The 14595-nt window shown below is 39.6% G+C and overlaps 1 protein-coding gene across 1 annotated transcript in view; it reads left to right on the forward strand.

The window, feature by feature from the left end:
• The window catches only part of RO60 (Ro60, Y RNA binding protein), a 35884-nt gene that overhangs the window by 7888 nt on the left and 13401 nt on the right, over positions 1 to 14595 (forward strand). Inside the window, exon 2 of the mRNA XM_075528521.1 lies at positions 11989 to 12590. Coding sequence (XP_075384636.1) covers positions 12011 to 12590 — 580 coding nt within the window. The 5' untranslated portion in view covers positions 11989 to 12010. The remainder of the gene's footprint in view (positions 1 to 11988; positions 12591 to 14595) is intronic.

The following is a 14595-nucleotide window of genomic DNA, read 5'->3' on the forward strand; positions in this document are numbered from 1 at the left end:
AGATAATTATTCATCCTCCAGTTGTTTGATCTTGTTTTGTTAATCTTCCTTTTGTTGATTTACAGCCTTATGGCACAGTGGTCAGAGAGAGAACTCTGTATGATATCAATGTGCTTACATTAATGTAGATTTGCCTTATGCCACACCATGTGGTCTATCTTCGAATATAAGCCATGCAGACTTGAAAAGAATGTGATTTTTTTGTATTTGGATGAAAAGCTCTGTAATTATCTATCAGGTAAAATTGTCTAATTGTAATGTTTAGATCTCTAGCCTCCTTGTTGAGTTTCTTTCCCTGTGATCTGTCTTTCTCAGAGAGCAGTGTATTGAAGTAACCCACTATGATTGTTGAAGCTGTGATTTCTCTTTTTATCTTTTGGAGTGTTTGGTTGACATATTCAGAGGGTCTCTCATTTGGGGAATATATGTTTACAATGCTTAGTTGTTCTTTCTCTACCGTACCCTTGAGCATTATATACTGTCCCTCCTTATCTCTTTTTATGGTTTTCACTTTGAGTTCAATTTTGTCCAAGATCAGGATTGCAACCCCTGCTTTTTTTGAATTGTTGTTTGCTTGGTATGCCATTCTCCACTGTTTATTCTCTGCCTATTTTGTCTGTAATTCTGAGATGTGTCTTCTGTAGGCAGCAGAGTGATGGGTTTTGTTTTCTAAGTCAATCTGCTAGCTTCAGTCTTTTTAATGATTGAATTCAGGGCATTGATATTCAGGGTTATCATCTCCAACTGCGGACTCTGATGCCATCTTATAACTTCCGTGTTGGATGTTTTGCCACCTTCCTTGCTTTTTAGTTCGTTGTGCCTGTGCGTGTGTGTATCATTCTTGACTTCTTTCCATCCTTAAGCCAATGCTATCTTGGGGTCTGTTTTCTCTTTGTTGCCCTCTGGGTGAGGTTATTCAATGTGGTGGTCTCTTATTTATGCTTGCTGAGTGTTGTTTTTCTGCCCATACTGGGTCAGCAAGGATCTTTTGTGGGGCTGGGTTTCTTCTAACATACTCTGAGTTTTTCCTTGTCTGGGAAGACTCTTACTTCTCTATCAATCTTGATCAATAATTTGGCTGGGTAGAGTATTCATGGGTTTGTGTTATTTTCCTTCAATTTTTGGAATATGTTACTCTACTCTCTCCTCTTCACAGTTTCTGCTGATAGGTCTGAGCATATTCTTATTTGGAGACTTCATATGTAATTGCTTGTTTTTTCCCTAGCTGCTCATGATTTTCTCCTTTTCCTCAAAGTTGGATAATTTAACTATTATATGCCTTGGTGACTTCTTGGGATTCAGTCTAGCTGGTGTTCTTTCAGCCTTCTGATAGGTTCCCTGGTTTCCATTCATTATTCTGGGGAAGTTTTCCTCCAAGAATTCTCTCACTATTGTTGCAGATGATTTCTTTGTTCTATCTTTCTCCAGTAGTCCAATTATTCTGATGTTGTTACTCTTCATAGCTTCAGACATAACTCTTAGGTTTCTTTCAGCTTCTCTGATGATCTTATTAGATGTTTGCTCGTGTTTGTTAAAGTCGGCTTGGCCCTCCTCCAAGTCACTGGTGCAGTTCTCTGCTTCCTCCAGTCAGTTGTCGAGGTCTGTGAGTCTGCTACTGGTTTTTGTTATCTCCTCCCTAAGCTCTTGTATTTCCCTTTGATGTATGAACTTTATCTCCTCTATCACTTCATCCTTTTTCTGTATTGTTTCCCTCATATCCTGTATGACTCCCAAGCAGCATTTTGAAAATTTCTTTCTGTGGCAGATCAATGTCTGCTTCTTCAATGCATATTGTTATGTTCAAGGCATCTTCTGCCATTGCCTTTTGTTTCCCCTGTGGTTTTTGTTGTTTGTTTGTTTTTTCCGTTGATGTCCTTAGGACTGATTGCTGTTTACGTTGCATTGTTTTAGAGGAGTGAGGTGCCATTTTCCAGGGAGTCAAGAGCATTGGCTCTCTCTGGGAGACTCATAGGAATGCTTCTTCGAACAGCCTACATACAGCTAATTTCACTATGGCATTACAGCTTTATCCTCCTGTGACTTCACTCTCAAAGGGAGTGCCCCAGAAGGCTGGTGGGTTGCCTGCTTTGGTGTAGAACACCTCGCATGGTGGGTGGAATTGCTCTGGCCACGTAGATCACTGGGGAGGTTGGACAGAGGTTCCTGGAGCAGCTTGTAACATTGGCGTTGAGTGCTGGCTGAGCTGCCTTAGGCCGCGTGAGGAACTAAGGTAGGCTAGAGGAAGTTCCCTCAGTCACCGGGGCCCACAGAGGAAAAACAGGAGCTCCCCCAGCCACACAGGAATGAATTCCCCCTCTCGTAAGAAGTTGGGCGGAATCTCCTGGTGGAGGTCAGGCCAGGCTTTCCCCAGCCTCATGCTAAACTGCACAGGGTGGAGCTCACCTAACTGGGTAGGGGACAGTCATAAATGCCCTAGCCTAAGGGTAGTAGTCTGGATGTCAGCAGTGGTGTGTGAGAGAACAGGGAAGGGACAAAGAGGAAAAATTAAGTTTAAAAAACTAAACCTGCTGAAACTGGGGGGGGGATTGAGAGAAGAGAAGCAAAATTAACAACATAGCTGAGCCGATCCGTGCCTGTGTCACTGCGAGGGTTTAAACCCTGCTCTGAGGAGGCGGGAAGCTGTGACTGTTGAGATAAAGACCCAGCACCGCCTCCAAATGGTCCCGGCTCCAGCCGAGACAGTGGTGGAGCTAAGGTCAAGCCCTAGGCCACCTCCACTGTGGTAAGCCAAAGCCTCTACCCCTCAAAACCTGCGGATCTGTGCCTACTTATCCTTATGATGCTCCTCCCATTATCCAGCAGTGTAGAATTTCCCTCTTAGTAACTCTCCTAGGATGATTTCTACGGAATCCCTCTGGATGTGTTACTCATTTTCCATCTTCCCTGAAGTGCGAAAATACTTTCTTATATGTATCAAAACTAACATTTATTTGAGACCCAACTTGACAATGCCCATTGTAGAAAGGCCAAAGCACATATTTACCCTTTAGCACAAACTAGAAGTCGTTAGAATGCAGGATTAAGATTTATTTCATCCTGAGAGCTTGTATATTAAAAAGTCCTTATTTCTCTTTTTTTTTTTTTGCATCTATAAACACAGTTTCTTAACAAGGTATACTTCCATATACAGAATTAAAGATGGCAAGATGTAGAAAAGAATTATTCCTTTTTAAAAACTCATAGATGCAAATATAGCAATCATACAACTTTGGCCAATTCACCTTTCTACAAGTGCAGAACTTGAGAAACATAGGAAGTGGCCACACTGTCGAGCAACAGTCATCAGAGGGGCTCGCTTCAGGCTAGCGTGCGCTCGTGTTTGCCATAGTTCTGGATCCCCCATCTTGAGTCACTCATTCCCATCACCTGGCTCTAATAACAACTTTTCAGAAGGCTTTGGAAAGATCATTCAGGTGTGTGAACATGCGGAAAGGAACCCAGTGATGCAGCTTTTAAATTCTTTCTTGCTAGTGGAGACGTTTGCTTTTGGAACCCACCCTGTGGCTCATGAGATGAGAAACAGGCTTCTTCTAACCCCAGAAGATTACAGCCTGTGAAACTTTGTGGGCAGTTTTACGCTATCACATAGGGTTGCCTTAAGTAATAAGAAACAGAAGAATGTAGGAAAAATTAGTTACTACTAATAAAAGGTGCTGTTAATCTTATTGTTCTAAGAATAAGACACAGAAACCAGTGTTGTTAAGTATTGGGTTTTACCTATTAGAATTTTGCATTTTAAATTAAATCAAGAAAGAAGTTAGTGTATAAGATATTCACCACTTCACATTGTGACTCTTCTTTTAAGAGCAATGTGATCTGTTTAGTTTCTCCCAAACATCTTATTTCATAGTAGTTTAATACAACTTTAACTGTGTTAAATTCTTTGGAATCATATACTGCAGGAGCACTGGGTAGGTCAGGCCAACCCAAAGAAGAATTAACTTTTGTTATCTGGATTTGTAGTTCTGCATTATTCAAGAGTGGGATTGCTGGATGGCCAGAATCTGACCTTAGTCATTGTCCAACTGCCTTTTAAAGGTCTGATTATAGAAAGAGATGAAAGCAGATGAAGACATGAAAATGCTGGGTATGTCTTTGTAGAAGGAGTCCAGGTGGCACTGTAGTTTAGCACTCTACTGCTAACAGAAAGATCAGCAGTAGTTTGAATTTACTGCCTCTCCAGAGAGAAAGATGTAATAGTCTGCTTCCTTAAGGTTTGCATCCTTAGAAAACCTGTGAGGCCATTGAACTATGTGCTACAGGGACACTATGTGCTACAGGGACACTACAGGGCTTGGAATAGACTTGATAACAGCGGGTTTGGCTTTTTGGGTGGTGTGTATGTGTGAGTGAGGTTGCTCTCCAAAGTCGAATATAAAAATGAAGGGCTAAAATAGCATTTTTGCCTAATCTTTTTTATTCCTTTCCATTGCCAATATAGATAATAAGCGTTAAGTACGTATGCACACATGTATGCATTTATTTAAATAACTTACTGAATATAGTTCACCTAGCCAATTTTTAAGAACCACTTGTTGAAATATAATTCACCAATCATGAAATTCCTTAAAGTGTACAATTCAGTGGGTAATACTACAGCTCACAGAGTTGTATAATCATCACTGTCTTAACTTCAGTTCAATTTATCATTCCAAAAAGGAACCCACAGCAGTTGTACTCTAAGTTTTCTTCCAACCACTAATTCCTTCTTCTTTTTATAGGTTCATTTATTCTGAAAATTGCATGTTAATGGAATCATACATTATGTGGTCCTTGTGACTGGCATGTTACCCTTAGCATGTTTTTAAGGTTCATCCTTTTTTATTACTAAATAATATTTCACTGTGTGAATATACTATGCTTTGTTTATCCTTAATTTAATGAACATCTGCATTGTTTCTACTTTGAAATAACTTATAAATTATGTACCTATGAATATTCATATACAAGTTTTCATATAAGCATAAATTTTCATTTCTCCTGAGAAATAGACCTTCAAATGAAATTATTGGGTCCCATATACTCTAGGTTTAACTTTTATGGACTTGCCAGTGAGTGTTTTCTAAAGCAGCTGCACCATTTTACTTTTTTACCAACAGCTTATGAATTCTAAATTCTCCAAGTCTATTATTACTATTCCTTTTGATTATAACCATCCTAAAGAGGACAAAAACATCTCTGGGTTGTACAAGTGGTTAAACTGGCAGGTACAAAAGGTTGGCGGTTTGAACCTATGCAGTGCCTTGAAAGAAAGGCCTGGCAATCTCCCCAAAGGGCACAGCTGAAAAAAGTTGTAAGCACAGTTCATGGTGGTGCCGTGAGTAAGAATCAAGTCCGCAGCAGCTGGTTTCCTTTCATGCTTCCTTTCCCTTAGCTTTCATGCATGTTGGGTTATATCTTAGCGTGGCTTTAATTTGCATTTTCAAGATGGCTAATTTTGAACAATTTTTCTTGTGCTTATTTGGAGAAATGTCTATATAAAACGTTTTATGTTTTGTTTTAAGTTGGGTTATTTGTCTATTTAGTTGCAAGATTTCCTTACAATCTAGATTTGTTACCATGCATGTGATTTGCAAAGATTCTCCCCCATTTCACATGAGGTTTATTCACTTTCTTAATGGTGCCCCTTGATTTTTATTTTGAAGTTCATTTTACTTTCACTTTTGTCTCGTATGCCCTTGGTATCATCATATAGCCACTTATACAGTTAATTTGTATAGCAGCACTCTGGCAGGAGAAAGAATGTCTTGAGCCATACTTCCATTGTGTTTTCTGTTCTTCACTTTAAAATTTTGACTGCGTATTTAGATACAGTCTACTGGGACTGTTGGCTTGCTTTTGCTTGGGTTTGGTTTTTGTAACATACAAAACTGGTGTTATTCCTTTCATTTTTTCATATTTTAAACTCAGTATGTGTTTTAGCACATATTTTTGAATATGGTTTATTTGTAATCAGTGCAATTGGGAAAGTGCTTTTAGAAAAACTCAGTACTTACATACTTGGTAATTATCTAGAATTAGTTTGTCACAATGCTGCAAAACCTTTATTAATAGCTTATGAATAAATTCGGTTGGCTTTAGAATGACGGTACAATGTAGACATGTAAATGTTGCTCTGGTTATGAATTTTAGAGCACATCAGTCTCCGCATGTGGAACCTGTACATACGTCAAGAGGTAGTCAAAACTCACTAACCTGTGATATGCAGATAATAATATTACTTGTGCACTATTAGAATACCTCATATTAACATTGGAAGACTGCAGCTTTCACTGTTGGTTACACTATAGCATAGTAAACAAAAGTCCTCCCAACTGACTCAATAAAAGCATCATCATGATAAAGAGGGAATCAGTCCCAGACCTGGACGATCAACCTCTCATGTCTAGCTTAAGATTACCTTTTGCCAACGAGTTTCATCTGTATACCCCCCTAATAGTGTTTTCTCTAATGTAAAATTCTGAAAAAGATGGGAAAGCATTGGCATAAGCCAAAAAGACACTTGACTTTTTTCCCCCCATTCATGCCTATTTCAATCAGTACGCTACTCATTTGCCTCCCACGTACCATTTGAATCCATCGTTTTCTGTCCCTTTCTACTGCCTCTACCCTAATCCAGAACCACACTTTCTACTTGGAGTGTAGCAATAACACTAGTTTAGTTGTATTATTTAAAATCACGCAGTGGTGCCTCATTGTTGTCAAGATAAAATCAAAGCCATTACTTTACCTCCTTCACTTAATTTGTCACTATGAGTTGGAACCAATGTGATGGTACCCGCCACTAACTACCACATAGTAAGTATCTAACATTTACAGAACAATTGAGTAAACTGAGGGGAAAGTAGGCATTGTTTGAAAATAACAAAAGGTCAAGCACTTCCTCAATGCATGAATACTTTCTCCTATTAAATTGGCACTCTATGATGCTCACCCTCCCGACACAACTGCTGAAGCCAAAGCGGGTGAACAAGTAAATGTGGTGAAGAAAGCTGATGGTGCCCGGCTATCAAAAGAGATAGCATCTGGGGTCTTAAAAACTTGAAGATAAACAAGTGGCCATCTACCTCAGAAGCAACAAAGCCCACATGGAAGAAGCACACAATTGTGAGGATGGTGCAGGACAAGGGCAGTGTTTTGTTCTGTTTTACATCGGGTCGCTGTGCGTTGGAACCAATACGCTGGCCCCTGCCCACCACCACAGTGGCAGACATGTAGTGTTTACAGAGTAATTGAGTGCATACCAGCAGCTAACAACAGTAAAGAGCAAAGGCTAGGGATAGAATCTTAGTGACCATTACTAATTAAGAGCTGGGGTGGGGAGTCTTTAAAGGGAATAGAAGGAGTGCTAGAGTTAATACCAAGATAGAATGGTACGCACCACAAGGAAGAGTACGTATATCAAGGAGTGAATGGCTGGCAGTGCTTTCTGGAGAGTGGGGTAAGGAAATTTTGAAGTTTCCACCTGAAAAGATGTTGAGCTTCATATCATGTGTCGGGAACAAATCAAAGGGGGTGTCAGGAAATGGAGCACATAATGGTATGCAGACAAGTGCATGGGAGAATGGAAACTCTGGTTTTGAGTGTGACTGAGGATCACACTGACTGGAATTATGTATATCAAATATTTTGCTGTAAAGTTGCATGCATGTGTAGGGCCTAGGGCAATGGTACAGTGGCTTAAACAGCAGGCTGCTAGATTGATGGGGCAAAGCTACCAGCCACTCCATGGGAGAAAGATGAGATTAGCTACTCTACTATGAAGATTTTCTGCCTGAGAAACCCCAAGAAAACATTCTACTCTGATCTGTAGATTCATTAAGTGTCAGAATCTACTCAGTAGCAGTAAGATTGGGAAGAACAGAGCCAGGCATCACGATTGGAGGAAGACTTATTAGTAACTTTTGATAGTCAAGTGACAACCATCCTTTCTGAAAACAAAGAGAAATGGAAGTGCTTACTGATGGAAACCTAAAGCTACAGCCTCCATTGAGGACACCTCAGCCGAAAACAAAATCCACACTGTTGAACCAACAAGCAACACTTTGATGAACAGAGAAAAGATGGAAGTTGTCAACGAATTCATTTTACTTGACTCTTAATGCCTATGGAAGCAGCAGTCAAGAAATCAAATGACATTATTTCATTGGGCAAATCTGTAAAATACCCTTTTAACATACTTAAAAGCAAAGCTGTCACTTTGAGGACTGTGGAACGCCAGACCCAATCCATGGTATTTTCCATAACATCACATTCATGTGAAAATGACAGTGAATAAGGAAAACCAAAAGAGAATCGATACCTTTGAGTTACGGTGTTGGCTAAAAAATACTATACTCTTCACTGCCAGAAGAATGAGCAAACCTGTCTTGGAAATACAGCCAGAATACTCATTAAAAGTGAGAATGCAGAGTTTTTTTGTCTTAGGTCCTATAGAAATGTTATCAAGAAGGACCAATCCCTAAGAACAACATCCTGCTTCACAGAAGGTCAGCTGAAAAAAAGGCCCTTCATGTGATGGATTGACATCAGTGATTGTGAGGGTGACAAGGGTCAGCAGTGTTTGTTCTTTTGTACTTAGAGTGGTTCTGAATCCAAGCTGACTTGACAACACCTAACAACAGCATTGTCTTTGGGGACTGAATTATAGGTACCGAATGCAGGAAAGGCCAAACTCTTGGCTTCAATCTAACTCCTTAATTGCCAATTCCAATAGAAAATATGATCTTACTTTGACTCTGCATTGCATGTGGCATTGCTAGCCTCTCTCTTGGCTTTCACAAACCGTGTCTGGCGAGTCCTTCTTGATCCTTACATTGATTCTCCCCCTCCCCCCATGGGAATAGCCTTCCTGTCTGAAGTCAGATCTATGTTCTGATGCCCTGTCTCCTTCTGACTTCTCAGAAAACTTATCAGTTGTGGGTATCTTGTGTCTTATATCAATTAACCTTTCCATGCCTACTGGCCCTTTCCTCACAATCTCCATGCTCAGATGTGTATCTTTTTCAAAGTGAAACTTCTTTAGCCTTTGCTTAAGCTATTACCTTGTCAGCTTTTATTTACAAATGACCCTTTCACAGGGGTTGCCTAAGACCATCAGAAAACACATACCATATATACTCTTGTATAAGCTGATTCTTTCAGCACGTTTTTTAAAATCATTTTATTGTACAATTCTTATCACAATCCATTCACATATCCATTGTATCAAGCATATTTGTACAATTGTTGCCATCATCATTCTCAAAACATTTGCTTTCTACTTGAGCCCTTAATATCAGCTCATTTTTCCCCCCTCCTTAACTGCTCCCCCCTCCCTCGTGAACCCTTCATACTTCATAAATTATTATTTTGTCATATCTTACACTGTTAGACGTCTCCCTTCACCCACTTTTTTGTTGTCCATCTACCACCCTCCAGGTATTGTCCCTCTCACCACTGTTCCCGAGGGGTCATCTGTCCTGGATTCCCTGTTTCCAGTTCCTATCTGTACCAGTGTACATCCTCTGGTCTAGCCAGATTTGTCAGGTAGAATTAGGATCATGATGGTGGGGGGAGGAAGCATTTAGGAACTAGAGGAAAGTTGTGTGCTTCATCATTGCTACCCTGCACCCAAACTGGCTCCTCTCCTCCCCGTGACGCTTCTGTAAGGGGGATGTCCAGTTGCCTACTTGAGTCTCCACTCTGCACTCACCCTCATTTACAGTGATAGGAATTTTTGTTCTTTGATATCTGATCCCTTCGACATCTCATAGTCACACAGGCTGTTCAGCACATTTTTAATGAAGTTTTTGTGGTAAAGTTAGGTGCCTCAGATGATATCCAGGTCAGCTTATACCCGAGTATAGGTGGTAAATATTTTACAATATATAATTACATATTTTTATGATTAATCACTATGCTTTAATTATGTTCCATTTGTAATGATGAAAATACATCCTGCATATCACATATTTACATTACAGTTCATAACAAAAGCAAAATTAACAGTTACAAAGTAGCAACGAAAATAATGTTACAGTTGGGGATCACCACAACATGAGGAACTATATTAAAGGGTCGCAGCATTAGGAAGGTTGAGAACCACTGATGTAGACAGTTCTCTAGGATTTAATGACAAAGCTAAAATTTCAGAAACTTCTGTTAGAGCACTTGATTATAATATACTGTGTGTTATCTGTGTACCTGTCCTTCCCTAAATAGATTTCTCTGATGGCAAGATTTCTGGGGGGTCAGTTTATTGAAATAGAACTTTGTACCCTACACTACACTTATTATGCAGTAAGTGCTTGTTGGGCTTGCTCTTGTCCTGTGTACTGCAGTGGCAGTGAGTTGGTTAATATGGATTTTCTAGCCAGAGTCTCTCAACTACTACCAAAGGACCTTTCCCAGCATGGGACTGGTAAGATGGTGGGGAAAGATAACTGACAGGATTTACTTGTAATTATGATTAGAATGCCCTGGAATGCCATCCTGCCTTGTATAAAATTAGCCCTCTGAGAAGCAGGAGGAGAGAGCTTATTACCAGCAAAAGCCGGAAGTGGAGCGTGTCCTGTAGACCCCAGATCCAAAAGACAGCCACAACCTCATAGGAGCAGCAGCCGATCTGGGAACTGGAGAATGGGACAGAGTGATAGACTTACCAGCCTACGCAGCATGTAAAGCTGGATGTTTTTGTGCTGGAGACTAGCTTTCAGAGTGAATTGCCTCTGAATAGGAGAAGTTGGGGTTGTGGACCCACCGAAGTGGAGCTGAGTGCCTTCGGGTTGATGGGGCTGAGACATAGCAGAATAGGGAGCCCTGGTGGTATACTGGTTATACATTGGGTTGTGATCCACATGGTCATCAGTTCAAAACCACCAACAGATCCTTGGGAGAAAGACTGAGATTTCCGCTCCCTATAAGCAGTTGTAGTCTTGAAAACCTACTGGAGAGTTGCTGAGTTGGCATCAGCTCCGAGGCAGTGAGTTTAGGTTGACTTGGTTTGGTTTGGTTTAGTTTGGTTTGGTTTGGTTTGGTTTGGTTTGGTTTGGTTTGGTTTGCTCCTTTGGGCATTTATTAAGACTGAAAAGAACTTTGTGACAAACATGTCCTGATAAATAGCTCAACTCTGAGCATTTTTCACTGGCATTACAATTTATCTTCCTTAATAAACCTTTCTATCGTAAATTTTATTTTTGAGTCTGTCTAACGATTGCAGTGGACATTCAAATTTATAGAGATCGAGTAGAGAATATTAGTTTAATCAACTCATGTGCAATTGTTCCTAGTCAGTGTGCTATAATAATACAGTAAAATCTGTGACAGACAACCCAAAAATCTTTTTTTTTTTCTGGATCTTATGACTTTTCCACCTTTGACTGGATGCAATCTTCACAATCTTAGTACATTTTTCTCACTTGTTTAGTGGGGAATATTTGAGTTTTATTTCACTACATCATAGATTCTGCTTCTATAGATATGATGACTATGACATTTGTCTTTCTCCCAACCCTATCTTACCTTCTTAAAAAATCAAAGCCTTATTCCAAATTTTTTTTTTCAAAAAGAAATAACCAAATTTATATTGACTTAACTGGATGGAGGTATCCAGCACGCCTAAAAAGCGCATATTAATCTGTAGTGAATAGTTTCATGTGGGTTTCAGTATAATCTGACACTCAATGTAATGTTTATACCACAGTGCTTTAGTCTAATTTGCTTGTTTGGAACGATTCTGGGTTTCCTTAAATTATAAAAATAGAAGTACAAAACAAAAACACTTTACAAACTAAAATATTTTAAATGAAGTGTGATAAGTGATTTTTGCTTTCTGCCTTTTCAAACTGTTCATAACACTTAAATTAATTTTACAATAAGGAAAAGTTTACTGGATTTAAAAGATATTTTAGTTAAAATTTTTATGCCTGATTTCAATAAGCACAATAATAAATATGCTTTTTTTTTCTTTTTTCTGTTTTCGGATAGGTTTCCTAAGAGAAAGGAAAAAATGGAGGAATCTGTAAACCAAATGCAACCACTGAACGAGAAGCAGATAAACAATTCCGAAGATGGATGCGTGTGGCAAGTCACTGATATGACTCGACTACAGCGATTCTTATGTTTCGGTTCTGAAAGTGGAACTTATTATATCAAAGAACAGAAGTTGGGCCTTGAAAATGCTGAAGCTCTAATTAGATTGATTGAAGAAGGCAGAGGATGCGAAGTGATACAGGAAATAAAGCTGTTCAGTCGAGAAGGCAAAACCGCAAAGCCAGAGCCAATGCTCTTCGCCCTTGCCATCTGTTCCCAATGTTCTGACATAAGCACAAAGCAAGCAGCATTTAAGGCTGTTTCTGAAATTTGTCGTATTCCTACCCATCTCTTTACTTTTATTCAGTTTAAGAAAGATCTTAAGGAAAGCATGAAATGTGGAATGTGGGGTCGTGCACTCCGGAAGGCTGTTGCTGACTGGTACAATGAAAAAGGCGGCATGGCCCTTGCGCTGGCAGTTACAAAATATAAACAAAGAAATGGCTGGTCTCACAAAGATTTGTTAAGATTGTCACACCTTAAACCTTCCACTGAAGGTAGGCGCAAGATCTTCATTGCGGGGAGGGAGGAAGTGTTTTCATGAAGAGCAAACAATTTTTTGGCATAAGACACTTTCATAATGTTTTCCAGAATTTTAATTCTCAAAACATGCATTAATTAACTAATTCAATATTTTTAATGCCAACTTGGAATTAAAAATTACCGTAAGCAATCCGGACATTAATAATCAAGAAATGAATGACAATTTACAGATTATATTGTAAACTTTAAAATGTTGAAATGTTTACCAACGTGATCATGGACTATTACAAAGGCAGCGTGGACAAGCTAAAAGTAATGCTGTTGAAGCAGAACAGCTCCTTGCCCACTAGATGTTAAGATAGACTGTACTCTAGTCCCTCATTTTTTTCCCCATCTCTACCTTCTAGGCTGTATGGATAAATGTCATAAAGTATTGTTACCGGGCTTCTATTTCATATATGAACATGTTTATTCCAAACAAAATGTGTTTAAACATGTCTGCTCAATGGATGCCTGCAGACAAGTTCTCTCAGTAATATATTTTTCTTAGTCTCATTAGGATAAATAAAGAGGTCTATTCACAAGAGTGGCTTCCAGTGGGGATGTTTTGGAGCAGTTCAATTCAGAGAAGTCAGCTCAAAGGGTTATATTGATAGATTTTCTCAAGAGAACAACCACAATGGCTTATTAGGAAGAAGCTTTAAGAAAATTAAAAACTGCTTTGGTGAGGAAAAGGACAGAAAAGCTGCACTGAGGAATTTTTTGGATTTGTAGTAAGGCAACCTGCTCGTTCTTCAAGGTTAGCAGAAGCTGCCGTAGAAGAATTTCATTGGGAAGTCTTGATAGCATCCCCCTACATCGCTGATCTTCCCACTTTCAGGCTGTTCTTTCTTGAAGGACACTTAAAAGGAACATGATTGTGAGCTCCTCGGGGAAGCCACAGATGAATGTTGGCATGATGTGGATCAAAGAACATGAACTTTTAGTAGGGGAAGGGTTTGGGGGGTTTTAAATCATTTCATGGGGATAAAATCATTTTATTGGGGGCTCGTACAATCACAATCCATACATATATCCACTGTCAAGCACATTTGTTGCCATCATCTTCTTCAAAACATTTTCTTTCTACTTGAGCCCTTGGTATCAGCTCCTCATTTTTCCCTCCCTCTCTTATGAACCCTTGATAATTTATCAATTATTATTTTTTCATGTCTAACACTGACCAATGATTCCCTTCACCCACTTTTCTGTTGTCCATACCCCTGTGGGGGTTATATAAAGATGATTTCAATGGGTTCCCCCTTTCTACCCTCACCTTCCCCTTACCCTCCTGATAGCGCTACTCTCAATATTGGTCCTGAAGGGTTTATCTGCCCTGGAGTCCCTGTGTTTCAGTTCCTTCTGTACCTGGGTACATGCTCTGGTCTAACCGGATTTGTAAGGTAGAATTGGTGTCAGGATAGTGGGGGGGGGGGGGCGGGGAATATTAAAGAACTAGAGCAAAGTTGTATGTTTTAATACTGCATTACTGCACCATGACTGGCTCGCCTCTTCCTTGTTGACCCTTCTGTAAGGGGATCTCCAATTGTCTGTAGATGGGCTTTGAGTCTCCACTTCACACTCCCTGTTATTCAGAATGATAAGATTTTTTTTGTTCTGAGTCTTTGATGCCTGATATCTGATACCATCGACACCTCATAATCATACAGTCTGGTGCGCTTCTTCCATGTGGACTTTGCTGCTTCTCAGCTAGATGACTGCTTGTTTATCTTCAAGCCTTTAAGACCCCAGGTGCTATATCTTTTGATAGCCAGGCACCATCAGCTTTCTTCACCACATTTGATTATGCACCCGTTTTGTCTTCAGCAATCATTTTGGAAAGCTGAGCATCACAGAATGCCAAGTTATCCAAAAAAAGTGTTCTTCCATTGAGGGAATACTTGAGTAAAGGCCCAATGTCCATCTGCTACTTTAATACTAAATCTAAAAATATATGTCCATAGATCTATTTCCCTATCA

This window comes from Tenrec ecaudatus, chromosome 1 (genome assembly GCF_050624435.1).
Source record: "Tenrec ecaudatus isolate mTenEca1 chromosome 1, mTenEca1.hap1, whole genome shotgun sequence".
Lineage (NCBI taxonomy): Eukaryota > Metazoa > Chordata > Mammalia > Afrosoricida > Tenrecidae > Tenrec > Tenrec ecaudatus.